The sequence below is a fragment of the Ostrea edulis genome, chromosome 4 (genome assembly GCF_947568905.1).
Source record: "Ostrea edulis chromosome 4, xbOstEdul1.1, whole genome shotgun sequence".
Taxonomy (NCBI): Eukaryota; Metazoa; Mollusca; class Bivalvia; order Ostreida; family Ostreidae; genus Ostrea; species Ostrea edulis.
Window position 1 is genome coordinate 41822669 of NC_079167.1, and position 21501 is coordinate 41844169.

General features: G+C 35.1%; 1 protein-coding gene across 2 annotated transcripts; it reads right to left on the minus strand.

The window, feature by feature from the left end:
* Nucleotides 1–851: 851 nt before the first annotated feature.
* LOC125671115 (protein FAM227B-like) lies at nt 852–20651 on the minus strand. 2 transcript variants are annotated; one of them, XM_056162659.1, is made up of 16 exons: nt 20512–20651; nt 19435–19605; nt 17286–17339; nt 16881–16951; nt 16299–16334; nt 15708–15821; nt 13054–13116; nt 12067–12207; nt 10890–11016; nt 10309–10416; nt 9440–9927; nt 8340–8497; nt 6351–6428; nt 4092–4239; nt 2473–2573; nt 1049–1188 (listed from the first exon to the last, which is right to left on the minus strand). In XM_056162659.1, exons 1-15 carry the CDS (start codon nt 20630–20632, stop codon nt 2496–2498), a joined length of 1956 nt encoding a protein of 651 aa, XP_056018634.1. In that variant the 5' UTR covers nt 20633–20651; the 3' UTR covers nt 1049–1188; nt 2473–2495. The 2 variants fall into 2 exon arrangements, with proteins under 2 accessions (XP_056018635.1, XP_056018634.1); XM_056162660.1 differs by lacking the exon at nt 2473–2573 and having other exon boundaries at nt 852–1188.
* Nucleotides 20652–21501: the final 850 nt, after the last annotated feature.

The following is a 21501-nucleotide window of genomic DNA, read 5'->3' on the forward strand; positions in this document are numbered from 1 at the left end:
ACAGCGCAAGTTATTTCCCCCTGCATACAGGTAGTGCATAACACATTGCAGTCCATGGTAAAATGAACTCTGGCAGAGTTTGGTTGCGGTCCTCAATTCATTGCCTCAGAAGGACTTACTATTTCTGATTGTAATAAGTGCCAGTTAAGGAATAGTGTAATTACTGACACATAATATTACTGTACAATACTTTTGGTCATTGATTATATTTATGTGTCCCTTGCTAAAAGCAATTGTATTGGATCTGACAATGTTTGAGAATAACAAACTGTTTTATAGGCCACTCTTAGAGGTTTGCTATAACCACATTTACTGTATTATGATATGGTTTAAACATTGAGCACCTATTATTGTAATATTAACTTGTCCCTCAAGAAAACTGCCCATGAATGAAGAAGTATTGAATGTAAAGTACAGATATTAATATATATATATATGGATATCCACTCCTGCCCTGGCTCAGATTTAAACTCTTAATTTGCAGAATCTAATCTAGCAGTGTGTGACCATAGATGGAATACCATCCTGGGCTGCATTCCAGAGCTTAGCTGCTAGGCTAGATATCTAGGTCTGTTGAACACTCGGGTTAGTGTAGCTGTTCATTCAACATTGTAGTACTATGTGGCAGTTACAATCTTGTACACAATAACCCTCCCCAAACAAAAAGTGAAAGTTTAATGGTCCTAAGCCTCAAGACTTGGATATGATCCTGATAGCATTTAAATTTATATATAGCCATAAATCTAAAATGAGGTCACGGTGACCTATTTTTAAGTTGCTATACACCCCTTTCCAATATGCGTCAGTTACTGTGCATGGTGAAAATATATAATTGTAACTCAAAGCACATCTCGCATGATATGATTTATTGAATTACAAGTCAACAAAGCAAAGGGTTCTGTAGAAAAAACAATAACAATGCTTCAAAAATATTCGGGAAATTATCACAGTTTTAACATCACAGTAAGAATTGGTAAAAATACTAAACAATGCATATATATTCTACACACATTGATCACCAAAGAACTGCTTGAGAAATGATTCGCTCTGAAAACACCGTTTGAAGTTGTCACATGATACACTATAAACTGCTCCTCTAGTAGTTGTCTCCCTTTAAACACATCGCAGAGCCTGTAAGGACGCCTCGATCGCTGCATCAGCCCCCGCAGACAGGGAGTCCTCTTCTCTCTGTGTAAAAAACAAACAACAATTCTGTCAGGGACACCTGTGTCCAAAATAATTAACATACAAAATATTGTTTAAATCAATATTAAAAATTTACCTGATGAAAATGACAAATCTACACATAACACATGATAGTTCACACATGCAGGTCAGAAAGAGGGCATTTATAGGAAGACAGAAATCAAGATTCCTTGAATACATTCATGTACAGTAGAAAGTAAAATCATTTACCTTAATTAAATTTTGAAATAAATCCATTTTTGAATCGGAGTTTTATTCTCTAGAAAACTAATGTAGACAAAAGTTAGAAGGATTTAGTTCTCTGAAGCACACAACTGTAAATGCCACATCAAGTCAAAAAGCTCTGCATTCAAAATCAACCATTACAATGTATAGATATTCTCTTTTGCTTCTGTTTATTGAACTGTCAAAGTCCACGCCAAATTCAGTAAGGATGACGAAAATAAATTCCATTTTAAATCAATTCATTTTTTTTTCTTTTCTAAAGCTACATGGGAGACCATGAAAATTTTCTTCAGCACTTTAAAAATATCTTGTTGTATAGTGTTTTTTTCTCTCTGCGGGATGATAAATTTGGCTTATTTTAGCAGTTAGATAGCGTTCCGCCAAAATTTCACTCGCCAAATATGCACCCAATTACGACTTCGTTATTTGCAAGAGAGATAACTCTTCCTTATCCGCCAACATTTATTCTGCTAAAATTATTAGCATACCTTTGATTCAGCAAATCGCCAAAATTTAGACTAGTTGAAAAAATCCGCTATATACAGTAATTTGTATCTACCCGTCAGACCAAATAAACACAAGATGTTAATGCTAAGTACTGCACTAACCTCCCATGATTTAAACTCAGAATATTTGTAACAATTAGACACAAATTTAAACTTTTTTGAATGTTCATTCTCAAAACTGAACATCTTAAAAATTTAATTCTAGGTTCAAAATGTTACAAAATTTCATTACACCTAAGTATGCAGTTGAAGTAAAACTTGGAATTTATTTTGGTCATTGTAACATAAGCTCCTTTCATCACACTTCAGTAAATCATTCAAATTTCATCAGTATGAAGATGGTCAATTTTTCTGCTCTATGTAAAATCTCACCGCAGCACGATTAAAATGAGCTGAATTATAACTTTGATCAAAATGAATATGATGTATTAACTTTATCCACTACCCCTCAATACTCCGTGCTGTTATTGAAAGTTAATTTATTAGGTCTTGATAAATTACTAATTATTCAACATTTTGAAAATAGATGTAGTACTTGACAACAAACTCTGTGTGTCATCACATTCTGAGTGACGCAGCACTGAGAGCCTGTTCTATAATAACTGCCGGCTCAGCTGAATCAGAGTCTAGATTTTTCTGCAAGAAAACACATATACATACATATCATTATGAACTTGAAAGGAAGTGGCAGTGTTGCATACAAATATTTATTGCACACAATATTCCTAGAAATCATATACAATATATTATGTAAATCTACTGCAGCAAATAAGTTGAAGCAATAGATGACTATTTTTGGACCCCCACCAATTTTCCCCTGTCCCACCATCCAGATCCCAAGTTTGAAACCCACCTGCATAATAAGCCATGCCCTATCACTGTTACCCACAGGTGCTTCTCAACAATTCTCTCCATCATCACTTGAGGGATGGTGTGTGGACTCAAAACCAGTTTGCAACAATGTATCATATATGCCACCCACCATTATATAATTATTTGAATCTCATGGTTACATAGTAGCATTGACATTTTTTGGCCGTTATTGCCTCCACACCAGGGGTGGGGGTTAGACTCTCCAAGTTTGAAATGCACATTAACAACTACAAGTCATACACCCTTGCTTATCGTAAGAGGTGACTAAATGGGACAGTCCTTCAGATGAGACCACTAAAACCGAGGCCCAGTCTCACAGCAGGTGTGGCACGATGAAGATCCCTCCCTGCTCAAAGGCTGTAAGCCCCGAGCATAGGCCTAAATTTTGCAGCCCTTCACCGGCAATGGTGACGTTTCCATATGAGTGAAATACTTTTGAGAGGTATATTAAACAATATAAAATCAATCTGTCAACTGTCACATGCCACCATCAAATCCACATGTCAGAGTCACTACAGAGAAGAAAGGAAACAATATGTTTTAACCTGCCCATTTTCCTACACCCCAGGGATCAGATCCAAAATTTGAGACCCACTTCCAGCTATACCCTATCATATTCCACATTAAATCATTTGAGTCTGTTCAGGTTACAGAAGAGATGAACATCAGACAGACAATTTCACCCTGTCTTACGATGTCCACGTTTATAAGAGGACGCACAAAAACGGTGTAAAATTAACCTACTAAGTCAAAGTTCGACCTGTGACAAAAAACAGTTACTGTAAATTACTTTTTATTTACGAGAACTTTATTGTCATGTAAATTTACTAGGTCGCTTTGATGTGAAATGAGTTTTTTTTTTGGTAATATATCTATAGGTAGTATAAAATAAACAAACAGAATGTTCGAGGAAATATTGACAAGGCAATGAAAATATGTGCAACTTGAAATGAATTTTGTTACGTTTATTCATGAACTTATTTTTAAACACAGTGTTGGATGGTTGTTTATGCCAAATTTTGGCAATGGTACTGCAAAGATTTAAATTTCATGAAAAAATACAAAGAAATATAAAATCAAAGGGAGACAAAAATCAATGAAGTAATGGACTTAAAAATGTTCAATTGAGAGAGAAAGAGATTTCATTCAAAAGTATGTTCTGCATATCCCAATAAATGTTGGTATAAAAGTGTTAGTATGTATATATGCGTATCACTTTGCTGTGCAGATTAATATGGGGGAAAACTTCTGACATGAGTGAGAAGATCTGTAGAGATTTACCTCTTGTTCCAGGATTATAAGTTCTGTTAACCTTTTGACCTCCTTGGGATTGGATAACAATAACTTTTCTAACTCTCTGTGTCTCTTGTCAGCCATTCTGTTCCTCTTCATTGTATCTACTTGTTCCTTATGGTTCTTGTCAATGAAACTGCAAGGTGACATTTCAAAAGAAACAATTTAAAATGAGGCCAATTTTTATCTCAGAGGACTAGGTATATGAAGGGGAGGAGGAATAATTTGATGAAAATCCAGTATATCATTTCATATTCAATAAATATAGAAATACTGGTCATGTGACACATTTTGAGGTGTAAACTAGCTGCTGGGGGAGTTGTCAATCTGTTGTTTCTGTCTCTAATGGTACATCATGCTAAGAAGGACCCTTAGATCCTTTGAAAAACTGCACAAGTTCATGAATTAAACTTTCAAAATGAAGCCGAGTCAAATCACACCTTGGAAGTATGCAGTGCATTCAAAAAGTAAATCACTTCTAATATTTTGTGAGATTTTATTCTGCAACCATGTTTTGTCAAATCTATCAGGGAAACATAATTTTCATGAACATTTAATTTGATTATCACTTAAATCAATCACAAGAACCTTCTTTTGCATCTACAAAACCTCACAATTAATGTGAAAATAAAGTTACCACGACCAAAAAGTGATTTACAGACTTTCGAAGACTGATCACCAGTGCCATGAATGACTGTTCCACATTTTGATGCTGCTTAATCAACACTTATACACTTAATCTATACTTGTCCTACATGTATTCTACACTTGTCCTACACTTATTTTACACTTGTCTTACACTTATTTTACACTTGTCCTACACTTATTCTACTATTGCACTATACTTAAAAATAAAGTTATCACGACCAAAAAGTGATTTACAGAATTTCAAAGACTGAGTGCCATGCATGACTTCCACATTTTGGTGATGCTTAATCTACACTTGTCCTACACTTATTTTACACTTGTCCTACACTTATCTATACTTATTCTACACTTGTCCTACACTTATTTTACACTTGTCCTATACTTATTTTACACTTGTTCTATACTTATTTTACACTTGTCCTATACTTATTTTACACTTGTTCTATACTTATTCAGGCAACGAAATTAAGGGGAAATACTCGCTAAATGCGAGTTAAAAATTGAAATTGCGAGTAAAAATCACAAGTGATCGCAACTTTTTGCGAGTGAAAACACCACACGATCTTTTCCCGGATTTCCTTGGTTTATTGGCTGTACTTTGAAGTTTACAATAATTTTGTCTTGTGCATAGAAACGCTTTACAGAATGAATATACAAGTATTGAAAAAGTAAACGTGTATCGAATAATAACTAAGGCCAAGGTCATTTCAGTCAGTGATGCATGATGTCGAAGATGGCCTACTTCAAGCACACTTCGGGCGTCTCAGTGACGTCTGATTTAAATGGCAAGCATGTTGATCTCGTCCGTGTCTACATGAAACAACACATGACAGTGTGTCACCATTTCACGCGGTGTCCTTCTGTATTCTATAGTCAAACACTTCCGAGTTCGCGGGGTTTTCTTTTCAACTAGAATTTTTTAGATGAAAATTCCAAAAGTTTTGAACAGATAGTTTGAATTGGCGCAAACAATCGTCAAGATTTCAATCCAAATTGTGTTGTAAATAGGTGGTAGATCTCTGGACAGTGAGTACGCCGCACAAGTGTACCCTATGACCCTCACGATGCACCATGTATGTTGTCTGATAATTCATTAAAATTTAAATGAAAGAATTCGCAATCTTATTTTTATTATTGCACTTTAAAGGAGATTTTAAAAGATCTTCCATATATTTTGATAAAGAGACATGCTTGTTTTCTTAAATTCATGTAAAACAGCAATCGATTGAAAAATGCTTGTAAAAGCTCAATTTTGCTTGTTGGAAAATAATCCACTAGCTAAAATTTGCTAGTAGTGAAAAAAGTTAATTTCGATCCCTGCTTATTTTACACTTGTCCTATACTTATTTTACACTTGTCCTATACTTATTTTACACTTGTTCTATACTTATTCTACACTTGTCCTATACTTATTTTACACTTGTTCTATACTTATTTTACACTTGTCCTACAGTTATCTATACTTATTCTACACTTGTCCTACACTTATTTTAAACTTGTCCTACACTTATTTTACACTTGTCCTACACTTATTTTACACTTGTCCTACACCTATTCTACACTTATTCTACACTTGTCCTATACTTATTCTACACTTACTTGTCATACTGCTTTTCTATATCTCTGGCTTTCTTGAATGATTCCTGGATGATGTCTCGATATGTCGGAGCATCCAAAGTAAATTACAGTTAAGGACACATTTTTTTCAAAAATGATGAAAACAAAAACTAAATCTGTGTTTTTATAAATAAAATAAATACAATTTACCATATGAAATGTAATTTATTCTAATCTCAAAACAGTGGGATTTTTTTTTATTAGAATTGCATAATATAAGGAGGGGCAATATATTTCATGTTTTTAACACCATAGAAAATTTACCAGTCCCTCATTTTTAAAAAAACATTTTAAAGAAATTTTATATTTATACTAATTATTAGAACCAAATGGAGCCAAAATTATATAATACACCATTTTTTCTTTTGTTTTATCAAGTGTACTTAAATATGACTAGGTAGACAAAAATTAGCAACACAATATAGAAGATAAAATTCTAAAAATTGCGTATCTAAACTTCAACACAATTATGGTCTCAAAAATGTTTTACAGCACAGGTCCATTTGAGCCTATGACAAACCCTTCCCTTCACAATGTGTGTGTACATCCCCATAGATACAGCAGGATGTTCCTAAAATGGAATATTTAACACCAACATTTCTAAAAAGTACATTGGATGAATTGGGTTAGTTTAGGTAATTTTTATGCATGGAAAATTTAGAAAACTGAATTGTTTGTACACTAATATACTGCATGATATATAAATTCAAGATTAAAATTTGTAGAAGGAGTTAGACAAACCATGCACACACGATTTCACCAAAAATGAAAGTTCAGAATGCTGTCACTCGTGGCAAATTTTAAAAAAATCAGCATCCTGACAATATCCATAAATTTTGTACGTGTACTAATACCCTGTTTTAAGAAAACCAAATGTCTCCCCAGCTCCCCAAATTGAAAGTGCTATAAATGAAACCTCCTTCCCCCAATGTACTGCATGGTATGGAGGAGAAAGTATGAGTAGGAACATAGACATTATGAACTCCGATATTAAAGCCATGTAGGAGAAGAGTTCACAAACTATTTTACACTCTCAACCCTTCAGATCCACTATAACTTTAAGGAAAACAGTTGGATACTCCTGTCCATACAATATGCACATCTGCAAATGGCATTGAAGTATTGTACAAAATTTCAAGTCTGTCGGATAAACCATATAGGAGAAGTGTTCACAAGCTATTTTACATCCTCCACCCCTCTTAGATCCACTATAACATTTATTAAAGTAATTGGATCCTCCTATCCCAACAATATGCACATCTACAAATGGCAATGAAGCAATGTACAAAGCTTCAAATCTATCCAATAAGCCATATAGGAGGAGAAGTGTTCACAAGCTATTTTACATCCTCCATCCCTCTTGGATCCACTATAACTTTTAGGAAAATAATTGCATTCTCCTGTCCCACCAATATGCCTATCTGCAAATGGCGATGAAGCATTATGTAAAGTTTTAAATCTATCTGATATTAAGCCATAATGTAGGAGAAATGTTCACAAGCTATTTTCGATACAGTGGTACATATATACACTTAGAGATTGTGATACACTGATTTATTATATACTTTCAATTTCATCTCTTCTTTTTTCTTTAAAAGTTTGCGGGCATATATCACACGATATATGCCCGGAAACATTCCGGCCCGCAAACATTACGTCACAATCAAATTTCTACACCGTTAATTTTCAAATTTTTCGTGTTTTTCATCTTTTACTCAGTTAAACCGATAAAGTTATTGTTAAAAATAAAATTATTGTTAGTTTCTAAATGAAATTGAAAGTATATAATAAAAAGGTTATAGACTTTGTATGGGAAATACGACGACCTCGTTTTTTGTCGCGAACGGACCTCGCAAGCTCGGTCCGTCTACGCGCCAAAAAACTCTGTCGTCATATTTTCCCATACAAAGTCTATAACCTATAAATATTAACACACTATATCATTTCCTATCAGAATAAAGACAAGGATATGCAGGCAAATTCTGTATTTCTGTTCGCTGAATTCTGATGTCTGTCCCAGCATCGTACTGCAGACCCTTCATCCTCAGATAGTGGGCCACCAGAGGGCTCTGTCCATTAATATTGAACACGGACTTCACGTAGTCCGGGCCCCCGCAGGCTGGGTGAGACTGAAAGTAATATATTTATCATGTACATTATTTGTCCATCATATTCATTACAAAAACAGTTTATAAAACAGTTATGTGCATCTCAAATCTCAGGGAAATTGTTTAGAAGGATTATACACTCCTACAGTAAAACACAATTACAGTAAGCACGCTTATAACGAATTTGCCCTTACAGCGAAGTCATTTTCATTCCCTGTAGTTTTAAAACAATACAAACTTATTCGATATATATATATTATTACTACAGTAACTTGATCCGAAGAGTCGGATCACGTCGAGTTGACAGGCGCGGATCATCAGATCACACGAGACGCGAAGCGTCGAGTTTGATCTGATGATTCGCGCCTGTCAACGAGACGTGATCCAACTCTTCGGATCAAGTTACTGTAGTAATGATAAATTTATTATATACCCCCTTCTGCATTTTAAATCCACATTTCTAAGATAATAAATGTAATCCAAACTATCAAAAACACAGACATACCATGAAATTATGTTTTGTGTACGCAGTTTCGTTTGTGACGCAGTCAATATTTTCCACAAATAACGTTGCGTTGATGCATTGTGACGTCATTATGACGGCATCAGTTTCAGGGGATACTGATACGGAATCAGAAAATCACAGTGTGGTGATCCGGAAAACCGGATCACACGCTGTGAAATCCACAGTATCAACAAACGATACATTGATGGGTATATAATAAAATGAATTACGTTTATAATGAATAAAAATTGTTTGTCCCCAGCACTTTGCTATAAGCGTGTTTTACTGTATACAGATCTTGTCCCCAGTACTTTGCTATAAGCGTGTTTTACTGTATACAGATCTTGTCCCCAGCACTTTGCTATAAGCGTGTTTTACTGTATACAGATCTTGTCCCCAGCACTTTGCTATAAGCGTGTTTTACTGTATACAGATCTTGGACAAATTGTGATTGATACCTCTCGTGATTTCCTGTCTGGTATTTTTGTGTGAGCCTTTGTCAGGGCAACAGACACAGTGGACGTTTTGTCCCCCCTCTGTGTGTCCAGCTGCTGTGTGTCTTCCTCGTATGTTGTTTCTCTGATGGGGGTCAGGGCATCTCGGAGCTTCCTTGGATCCACAGCTCGATCCTTCACTATCTGAGACTGAGATGAAATTGGCTTTTTGCCAAAAGTTCCTGGTTTCTGATTTTCGGACACATAGTCAATAATGGCTCCATCGTGGGAAGACCCCGGGGACTGGAGGTGCTGTTTGGAGGACATCGATACAGAACTCTGTATGCTGCTACGTCTGTTCAGACCACGGGGGAGTTTTTTCCCTCGGCGACCCCCGACACTCTGCATGGAGGACTTGGATACTGATTGGTTGAGGGAAGTGGTGGAGGTGTATTGACTAGCATTACTGGAGAACAGAGAGTCCAAGAAATCAAAGTTCATAGACAAGGAGGCTGAAAAATAAATGTTAACAATTCATAATTGTATTTTCAGAGGAAAGAATGTCTTAAATATAAAGCAAAATGCATTAATTGCATTACAATGGAAGTAACCATCTTATCATTTGTTATATGTGAACATTAATGCTGATTTAAAAGCGGCAAACATCCATTTTACTGGCTCTGCTAACACGTCACCGGTAAAACTAGGTTTACAAATAACAAATGAGAAGATGTTTATTCACTAAATGATAAAAAAATTTCCACATGCATTGCAACATGGAGTTTTTCATGACGTTGGAAGAATACAAAGTGAAGCTTTTGTTTCTTATTTTTTCACATGCACTGCAACATGAAATTTGTCATGACATTAGAAGTATACAAAGTGAAGCTTACGTTTCTTATTTTTCTCGCGGTTCAGCAGCTCCTCCCTCTGTTTTATATTGGGTGGCTCCAGTTTGTCAAAATTCCACAACAACCAACATCTTGATGCAGGTTTTATACCTAGGACCAAAAAACCCCCACATGTTACAGTGAAATGTACCAGTAGTAAAAAAAAAAAACCCCACATGTTACAGTGAAATGTACCAGTAGTCAACAAAAAGTAAAGGAAAAGTTCGATTCCTCACAAACTATTTCAAAAACAGAAATTTGATAATTTTAAAGCAAGAAACGTCCATCATATAATACAGTAAGTCACACTCATTACAAAGAGAAGTGCAGCTGGGGATGAACAATTTTGATTCGTTATAAATATAGTTCGTTATATCCAATAAGTTCATGAAAATTTATGTTTTAAAACTGCTGGAAATGAAAATCACTTTGCTGTAAGCATGGTTTCATTCATCTTCGCTAACCAAGGGTTTTTGGTCCACTCTGTTCCCAACTATGTATCGTCACCCTTGGCTAGTAAAGATGGAATTCGTTATAAACATATAAACTGTGTTTTACTGTATCATCAGAAGAATAAAATTCACCTGCTATCCAGCTGTAGACTAGAATGACTAAATCCTCCTTAAACTGTTCATTGAATTGTCTGTAGGAATCAGGGAAGGAGTGGCAGTAGGAAGCATAGAGAGTCTGGGCCACCAGGGTGGGGTACTCCTGGGTAGAGGAATGTAAACGTCCCAGTTAATACGCATTTCACTTATGTATTAATCTTTAAGGAGGAATAACACACCAGAGAAATATGATATGGATGACAATATACTGTAACAATAATATTTTGAAATTGAAAACGTTCACATTTACTTCACTTGATTTGTTGAAAATGTAGATTTAGTTAGAAGTAATCAAAAAAAATTTAAAACCCCTGCTAGACGCAAACCCCCAGTCTACAGATCAGCGGTCGAAACATTAATCGAGTGAGATACCCAGCTAGGTGACTAGATTTAAAAGAAATATACAAATATTGCTGATATTTATCATTCATGTTTTGAAAGAAAGACGGCCATTATGACAACAGAGTATACCTCCTTAATATAACACTGTGTAGACTTAAAGACATCAATCTTTTTTTAAAACATCCAACGTATACAAAATAAACATTTTCTTTACAAATCAATTACATAAAAAAGTCTTATAACTATGATTAAACTTTAATAATGTTGTGATTTCTTCATATTTCATCTATCAATAGTTGGTAAAATAATAACCTTGTGATTTTCATTTGATTGAAAAGCAAAAACAAAAAACATTTGCACTGAATATTGTTGTAGAATATTTTGTAAAAAGTGCTACAAAACCTTAGATTTGGTCAGATACTCAATTTGTGAGAATAAAGTGTCTGATTTTAAATAGATTGACTATCAACCTGAATAAAAAGTTGATATAAAACTACAAAGGGTAGAAACAATCGCCTAATGCACTACATTTAAAGTCTATATATGTTCAAATGTATCACTAACTACGTGTGGCTACTTTTCTTGAAGAGGATGTCTCGGTATTGAAGGTTCCTGACATATGACATTAACTTGACCTAGTTGTGTGTGGTTCATGAAGACAACGACTCGGTATTGAAGGTTCCTGACATATGACATTAACTTGACCTAGTTCATAAGTTGTGGGTGGTTCATGAAGACAACGACTCGGTATTGATGGTTTCTGTTATACATATATGACATTAACTTGACCTAGTTGTGGGCGGTTGCTTACCTTGAAGAAAACGTCTCTATACTGAGGGTTCCGGACGTACAACATTAACTTGACATAGTTGTGGGCGGCTCTGTTGAATAGCTTGACCTGAGAATTCTTACTGGACTGGAATTTTTCCAGAAATAGGTACCAGAAAATGTCCTGTAATAGAAGACATCAAATTTCCAATTAATGCTAAAAAATGTTAAAAATAAATAAATAAATAAAAAAAATTTTTAAAAAATTCTTCCATTGCATAATCAAACAGTATGTTTAATTCATATCACTTTATCACAGTCACTGTAGCTAAGTAGAACATTCACAAGGTCATGAGTTCGACACTCCTCCTCATGTAAGTCATACCAAGTCTTTGATATAGGAAGAAAATGTTCCTTCTCCAACCTCTTAGCATTAGAAGAGAGGGACACAAGTTTTTATATGAAGGGACATTTAAAACTGAGTGTTCGTGTCACAGTGAGCATCATAAAGAACCCTGACAACATTGGCAACATCCTTCACACTGATTCTACATCTACAAGAGCTCTGCATGACAGGGCATATCCCCTCGCAATGAGTGTCTACAATCTTTTTCTATGAAGTCCCGTAGTGAACTTAACTTTTGATAACAAAGCTACATGTGAAGTATCTAATCTTTCTAGCAAAAATGTGGCCTGTAAAGTGTCTACAGGCTTTTTCTATACAGTCCTGTTGTGACTGTGACCTTTTGATCCAGAAAAACATTAGGGTTCTTCTCTTTTTAAAACAAAGTCATATGTGAAGTATCAAATCACTTGAGCAAGAAATGTAGTCTGTAGAGTATCTACAAGTGTTACCGAACCCACACTAATATGAAGGGTCCTGTAACAAATGATATTAATTGTAAATATTCTGGCAGGTATGTTAAACTACATAAAATCAGCACGATCTATTAGTAACTTAAAAATTAATCATGTCTATCATTTCTCACTATAATTTTTGTAGTTAGACTTTAACTAGTGAAGTACTCACAGAACATACAGCTTGTGACATTTCAGAATAAAACCATTTTTCAAATTCTGGTCTGTAATCAGGCTGAAAAAGAAGAGATGAAAAAATCAATCGGCAGTAAGATGTACAGGAACACTCTAGTCAATGTAACTTGTTACATGAGGATGTCGGCACAAATATGTAGGGGAGAATATACACATTATTTGAAGGCAGAAATAATAGTACTAGTACTATCTTCAGTAGTTACAGGAAGACCTATAAAACTTTATCCAACATCAGCTCTCTTTTGAAATGTGACAAAATGTCTTTGAGAAAGAATACTGTAAACCTACTTTTATTCACGACAACTGTATTGCACAACAAGAGGTGCTGTGAGCAATGCTCACTAAGAATACCCCCCGCTTACCCCAATCTCCCAAAGGGTGTTGGTAATAGGTATAAACTACCTCTTTTCTGAGTGTAAAAAACAAATGGCATGACAAACCGAACCATATTGCTACTTCGATGTCCAGTGCGCGTGACCTTTGACCTTTTGACCCCAAAATCGATAGGGAACATCTTCATCCCATGGGTAGTCCATATGTACGATATGGTGACTGTAGGTGGAAAGGATAACGCTTTAGAGCCAGGAAACCATATTGCTACTTCGATGTCCAGTGCGCTTGACCTTTGACCTTTTGACCCCAAAATCAATAGGGAACATCTTCATCCCATGGGTAGTCCATATGTATGATATGGTGACTGTAGGTGGAAAGGATAACGCTTTAGAGCCCGGAAACCATATTGCTACTTCAATGTCCAGTGCGCATGACCTTTGACCTTTTGACCCCAAAATCGATAGGGAACATCTTCATCCCATGGGTAGTCCATATGTATGATATGGTGACAGCAGGTGGAAAGGATAATGCTTTAGAGCCCGGAAACCATATTGCTACTTCGATGTCCAGTGCACTTGACCTTTGACCCTTTGACCCCAAAATCGATAGGGAACATCTTCATCCCATGGGTAGTCCATATGTATGATATGGTGACTGTAGGTGGAAAGGATAACGCTTTAGAGCCCGGAAACCATATTGCTTCTTTGATGTCCAGTGCGCTTGACCTTTGACCTTTTGACCCCAAAATCGATAGGGAACATCTTCATCCCATGGGTAGTCCATATGTATGATATGGTGACGGTAGGTGGAAAGGATAATGCTTTAGAGTCCGGAAACCATTGCGTCTACAGACGGACGGATGGACGGACGGACGGACGGACAACCCGATTCCAGTATACCCCCCCCACAACTTGTTGTGGGGGGTATAATTAAACATTGATGAAATGGTTCATAGTGACTACTTTTCATGATTGAGATCGTCTTAAAAATACAAGAGACATTACAGTGCTGGTACATGGCAAATAATACATGTATTTGCAAACCTAGCGAAAATTTCTAGCATCCAATATTGATAAGGACATATTTCCACTATTCTAATATTTTGTCTCTAAACCTTCCATATTCTGTATTGGTTAAGATCGTACACATTCATGGGCTACAATGCTCACCTGAGTCACCTTGGCCCTGTTCTTCAGAGGATTTTAAAAAGATCTTTACCCTCTTTAATCCCATCATGGCATGACAAATTTTGACCCCATATTATTATCACCCCAACCTAGCCCAATGATTTTCCAATATAATTAATCCTTCTGTAAACTACGGTATAGCTCCACCCTACCCCTGGCGACCATGATTTGGACAAACTTGAATTTTCACTAAGTCAGGAAGCTTTCACATAAATTTTATCTTTTCTGGTGCAGTTGTTCCTGAAAAGAAGATTTTTAAATGACTCCACCCTATATTTTTTCTCTCTCTCTATTCTTGATCATTTACTTTTGGAAAGGGAGATGGCTCCTCATTGAACAAACTTGAATCCCCTTTATGCAAAGATACTCTGTGCCAAATTCGGTTTAAATTTGCCCATCAAAATGGGAAGATGAAATTGTGAAAAGTGGACAAATTTTTAGCTCACCTTTGTCTTTGTCTCAGGTGAGCTAACTAGTGCACTGTGTTGAACACAAACCTCTAGCTGTCACACACTGTAATATTTTGTCCACTTCACAATAATATGCAATTTCTGAGTTGCTCAATAGTTGTTTCCCTTTGATGAACTCTTTACTATGTACGGTTAGACGCAAAATTTATATTTGTATACACACGGTGAGTACAAACGTTTAAATCGTTGTGTTCATATATCAATTGTCTAGAGATCATTACTAACTGCTATGCAACCATCTAATATGCAGAGAAACCAAAATTTAGTAAGATTATGAGTATTTGAGATTAAAATAGCTCAACCAAAACAAAAATCAAATTCACCGTCTAACTTTCTTAAAAGCATTGATTGTGTCAAAGAGGAAATAAATAACAATAACACATTTAATTTAATGGCCTACGTCAAATAAATTCTTCTAGGTAAGGTTAGATTAATACATAGTATGTATTCAAAACAACAAAATTCACTCTTTCACAACTTTTATCGTCATCTTCACAACCATGCAGTCTACTATGTATGTAAACATCCTGTAACTATCCAAGCATTCAATAAGGATACTAAACGTACCTCCATCATAAAAGAGCTGATATCTTGGAAATTATGTATTAGCCTAGTGTTTCATGATAGACTTCTGCCCATACCTTTTTATGGAGTTGCATGTGGGCAGCAACAGCCTTTCTCAACATCTCCACCATGGGGATATCGTCTGGGAGGGCTGTCAACTCCGTGGAGTCATAACCAGGATACTGGTGGAGCTGGAAGATTAATTTACATCGAATCGCAGAATCAAAATATTTGTAATCAATGATAAAGTATTCTGAAAATTATGTTTAACTGATACAATGTTCATGTACTGCAAACCAACTTTTATTCCTGTGCAAGAAATTTTTGTAAGGTAGGCGAGAACCTTGTTGTCGGGAATATTTTTCACTGCTAAATTAAACAGACTCCTTTAATGCCTCCACATTATCTCGGTCATAAAAATTTGCAATCGAATTAAAATTAGATATCAAGTCCACTCACACAGTGAGTATGTGAGCGAATCTAACATCTAATTTTAAATAGATTGGAAAATTTGTTGCCCCGAAGCAGTTTATGACTGGTAAATCGTGAAATAATTAGTCAGCGTGAATAAAAGTTGGCTTACAGTACATACATATTCTAATTTGTTTACTGTTGTTTGGTATACAGATAAGAATTACACAGTCTTACACAGTCTATCATAACTATACCTCTACAAACTTTGGTTTCCCTGTTTCTTTTTTAACCTAAAAATGAAAACAAAATTAACATATTATTCAACAGATATCTCTGTACCATTGTCTTCAAAGCAAGTCCCCCCCCCCCCCCCCCCCCCCCCCCAAGTCTTGTCAACTGAGAACGTCTTGATGTTTCCTGCGAGTTTGGTCATGTCCTGTAGATTTGTCCTAATTCTACCCCAAGGTCATTTTGTTCCAGGTAACTAGTACTAAATTCTTGTCAAAGTCATCTCTTTACAACAGAAAATTACAAGATGCTTATACCGGACACAAAATGTTGCTTATCACGAGAAATATGTACCCTGGTCCTGACCAAAGGTCATTCGGACAATGTATAGGTCAATGGGAAAATAACTAAAATTCGATTCTGGTAAAGGACATCATTGGAGCAGAAAAACTTAGGACATACACACTGTGTAGGGGGCATCAGAAAATATCACTTTTGAACCATTGAATTTCTCTCAAAACTAAGCTAAGATGATGATTTTCCCATTACATTTATCCGGATCTCATTCCTATCACTGTGTACCAAAGAAATGTACTGATAACACTTACCATTGTTTTGCTTGGTTGCATGCTGACTTTAGAGATGTTTTTTACTCTCTCACTTCTTCCAGGCAGGAATGCTAAACAGGAAATGAAAATCTCAAAAAATTAATCCTTCACTGGCATCATCATTCACTCACATTTAAAGCTGTTTTTAATGGATTCTATTTTATGGTTTTGACTCCATTTTTTTCATAGAATTCAATTTGTTCCCTCCACTCATTTTTTTTGTAATATAAAACTCTGGTTTTCAGGACACTGCACTGTGACTGAACAGTATGACGTGCTGCACATACAGATGTCCAGCATCTTCCTAACCTCAATACATTTAATAACACCAAACTAATAAACTGTAATATAAAATTTCACTCATTAGAATCACCTTAATTTATCTGGAGTATTTTGAATTCTTACTTTGTTTCATTGTGAAGTACCCAGCAAATTTGTTTAATTCTTTGGTTTCTCTCTCTGAAAATTAGAAAATAATAAAAACCAAAGATAAAAAGCATTCACTGCTTAATGCACATGGAATAAAATACTAATTATCAATACATAGTATTCCCTTTTATACTATTTAACTATAATATTGTAATAAACCTAAATAATGATCGATTGAATCCTCCTGTCCATACAATATGCACATCTGCAAATGGCATTGAAGTATTGTACAAAGTTTCAAGTCTATCGGATAAGAAGCCATATAGGAGAAGCATTCACAGGCTATTTTAACATCCTCCACCCCTCTAAGATCCACTACAACTTTTCGGAAAATAATTGGATCCTCCTGTCCCGACATCTTTGAAGCATTGTACTAAGTTTCAAATCTATCAAATAAGCCTTATATGAAGAGAAGTGTTCACAAGCTATTTTATATCATCCACCACTCTTAGAATAATAGGATCCTCCCGTCATGACAATATGCACATCTACAAATGGCAATGAAGCATTTTACAAAGTTTCAAATCTATCCAATAAGTGGTTCAGCCATATAGGGAGAGAAGTGTTCACAAGATTTGTGACAGAAAGATGGACGGACGAAAATACAAAAACAATGTCTCCCCCCTGGATACATAAATATTAGGTATCAATTCGTGTTGTCAAATCAGTTGGAAATCATAATCTATTAATCGGTAGCATCGGATGACTGTAACTGATCGATGATCGGCACATATTCGGATCGGAAACTTTTGGGGTTAAAAAATATAATATATGAGTAAACATTAAAATTTCACGATCATTATCACTCACTGTATCTGATTATATGTAGTCACTATAGTGTGTATATTACTAAACACGTCTTTTAGAAAATAAAAATCCTAATTATCATTCACTTATGTTTTCTAAGTCAAGTAAAATGTTGAAATTTTCATATGCACAAGATTTATTTGAATCTGGAAAGCCAAATCAAACAACTGTTTAATATATATACTTTCTTGCAAATTTTACATATCGCCCTATCCATATCGAGGGTTTTTAATCCCGCAGGGATCCGGGTTAGAATAGGTCCTCAGTATCCCTTGCTTGTCGTAAAAGGCGACTAAATGGGGCAGTCCTTCGGATGAGACTGCATAAACCGAGGTCCCATATGTCACAGCAGGTGTGGCACGATAAAGATCCCTCCTTGCTCAATGGCCTTAAGCACCCAGCATAGGCCTAAATTTTGCAGCCCTTCAGCTTCACCGGCTGTGGTGACGTCTCCATATGAGTGAAATATTCCCAAGAGGGGCGTTAAACAATATTGTTATTCAATCAATCAATCGAGGGTTTTCATTGAGGGCACCCCGACTGCACTCTGCTTTTTACGGAAACCAAAGTGTCTCCAAACAACATATTTTGTTTTTCGTCCTGGGTGGTCGAAAACGTCTTCTTCGTCCATTCTTTTTAATACATATAATTGAGAAACCCTATCTGACCAATCCGTATCATTCCAGATTATAATCGGTGATAAATTACTTTTGGAAAAATTCAAAATAACTGTTTCCGGTTTATTGTAAGTCAGTATGTAAATACATTTTGTTTCATTAATACAATGAATTTGATATTTATTTTTGACATTTTAAGGAGACTTATAAGGATCCGGAACTGCATGACACCTACCGTACTATACCTTACTTTTAGCATTTTAACACGGCGGACAAAGACAGAAGTTGAACAGTTGTAAAAAGACTGGAGAACTTTTATTTGAATTGAAATAGGTACTGATATTGTATTTCATTCGGTTATAATCGATTATGAAATCTCAAATCGATTGTTGAAAATCAACACTAGTATCAATGTCCAAGTTTTTTTTTTTTTTTATAATTTATTCTTTTTTCATATTCACATAATCATCAGTAATAGTAATGACGATACATATTAATCATTTTATACATTCTCACACTCTTTCACATGATCAATGTCCAAGTTGTTAGTATTGTGAGGAACATAAAAACAATGGCCACATGGGGGGTAATTTCTGCATAATTAGTTTTGCTGATGAAACAAATGAAGCCACATTTTCATTGTTTTTATATTGATCCTCTAACACAAACAACCTAGACATTTATTCTTCATTTGAAAATACCCCTTTTTTCGTATCTGTCTCTCCCTCTGGCACTAGCAACTGACATAGTATCATCTGTGTCTTCATAGTTTGAGGTTCGACTTTCGACAACCAAGGCTGTGTACTTTTGAAGTTTTTTATCTAGTTTGCTGATTTTTTTATTCACTTCATCGATGGATCCAATGAAGAAGGCTTATTAGATTATGTTAAGAAAATTAGGATGGATTTTAGTGCAAACTTAAATGGCCTAAATATGCCATCACTATAGCAGCAACATATATATGAAATCAGATCCATAAGACTCATTACCTTCTGTCACTAATATGGGTAATATGAAAAAACATGAGGACTCCACTAAAAAAACAAAACATTTACATGATTGCATGGTCAAGATATATACAACCTGATTGAAATTAGATTGAGATACATGTATATATGGAGCCCAATACGATTTCTTCGTAGATCAGTCACTCCAAGAAAGCTTGTCTGAAATTTAAAACGTTTGTGGTACTTAAAATACAAACAATTCATTTTACTTACAGGCCGGGTTGTCATTGAAGTATACCCCAGTGACATTTTTTTCAGAAGCATTATTGGTAACCCCCATCATTTTTCAGCTGATAAAGAGCAAATCACGTGACTTACATGTGTAATCATTGGAGTGAGCTTGTTGTGTTGCTTTGCGATTCAATCAATACATACAGTGCTGAAGGAATGTACATGTAGTACAAATGACAGTCACATGGACTTCATTAAACAGAATTTTCACAGTATAAGAAGCCATTATCCTTAAAATAGACTGCATATTTATATTTTCAGATAGCAGCATGATTGAACTCTGAGTAAGTTAAATACACAAGTTTGCAAGATTTATTGAATACACAATATAAGACACTGGAAAAGCATTGGGGTGATTTGACGAATGGCATTGCTCTTCATTAACCGTTACTTTTTTCCTGATTCCTTTGCCGTCTGAAGCACTTTAACGTCACCCGTTAGATCTAGTATTGCAGAGGAATATGCTTAGCAACGGTTTTCAAAGATTGATTTTTCATGCGATAATCAATGACAGGTATATGACTAACAGAAAAAGGATACGTGATCGATTTCTTTGCTTGTTTTCCAAAAACTTTTTCTTATTATCCAAAATTTCTTGATTCAAATCATAATTTTCTTCACATATATCCATAGGCGAGCCAACTCGATTTATGCTCGCCATTTTGGATGCCACTAAGTCTCGGTTTAGTACGTGCTTTAATATATAGAAAATGCGACGTTTATTACAAGCGTCATTTTAACACTGATAAATATTCGGAATGCTCAAAGGTAGGCAGGATCGGTGATACTAAAACAAGTCCTACGGGGAAAATAAGTCCCACATGAGTCCTACATGAGTCCCACAGCAAAAGGGCCAATAAATATATACAATAGTGCTTTATAATGAAAGACAATGTTATTATATTACCGATTATCAAGAAAAAGTTTAATAAAAAGTAGTTTGATGCGATAAATAGACGAATTTTAAAACTCCGACCACCGTCAAGAAAGATAACTCTAACGGTTATACTAAATACGCCTGTCGGTTGTAAATACACGTCGAGAAAATATAAAGGTTGACTTTGATTATATATATATATATATATATATATATATATATATATATATATATATGAATATATTTATCACTAATATTTATCTGTTACAGGTATCCCGTCTATTGGCAATATGTCACAGATCAAGCCAAGATGTGAAATAAAACTACGGCCAAGATGTGAAATAAAACTACGACCAAGAAGTGTTTCTTCTGCATTTGCATTTACTTTATCATTTTTCTAAAAAAAAAAAAAAAAAAAAAAAAAGAAGAAAAGAAAAGAAAAAGGATAGAGGGATAAAGAAAAAAAGCCCAGTTAAAATGAGTAATCAATGTACATATTCTTGAATTGATAGGACATTTTTATAATTTAATTCCAGTGCTCAACAATATTTATATTCATATACGTATATTTTATATTATTCAAGCATGTCAAATAAAATTTCATAAATTGTTTTCATGTTTCTGTTCTTCATTTCAACAAATAATCAGAGAGT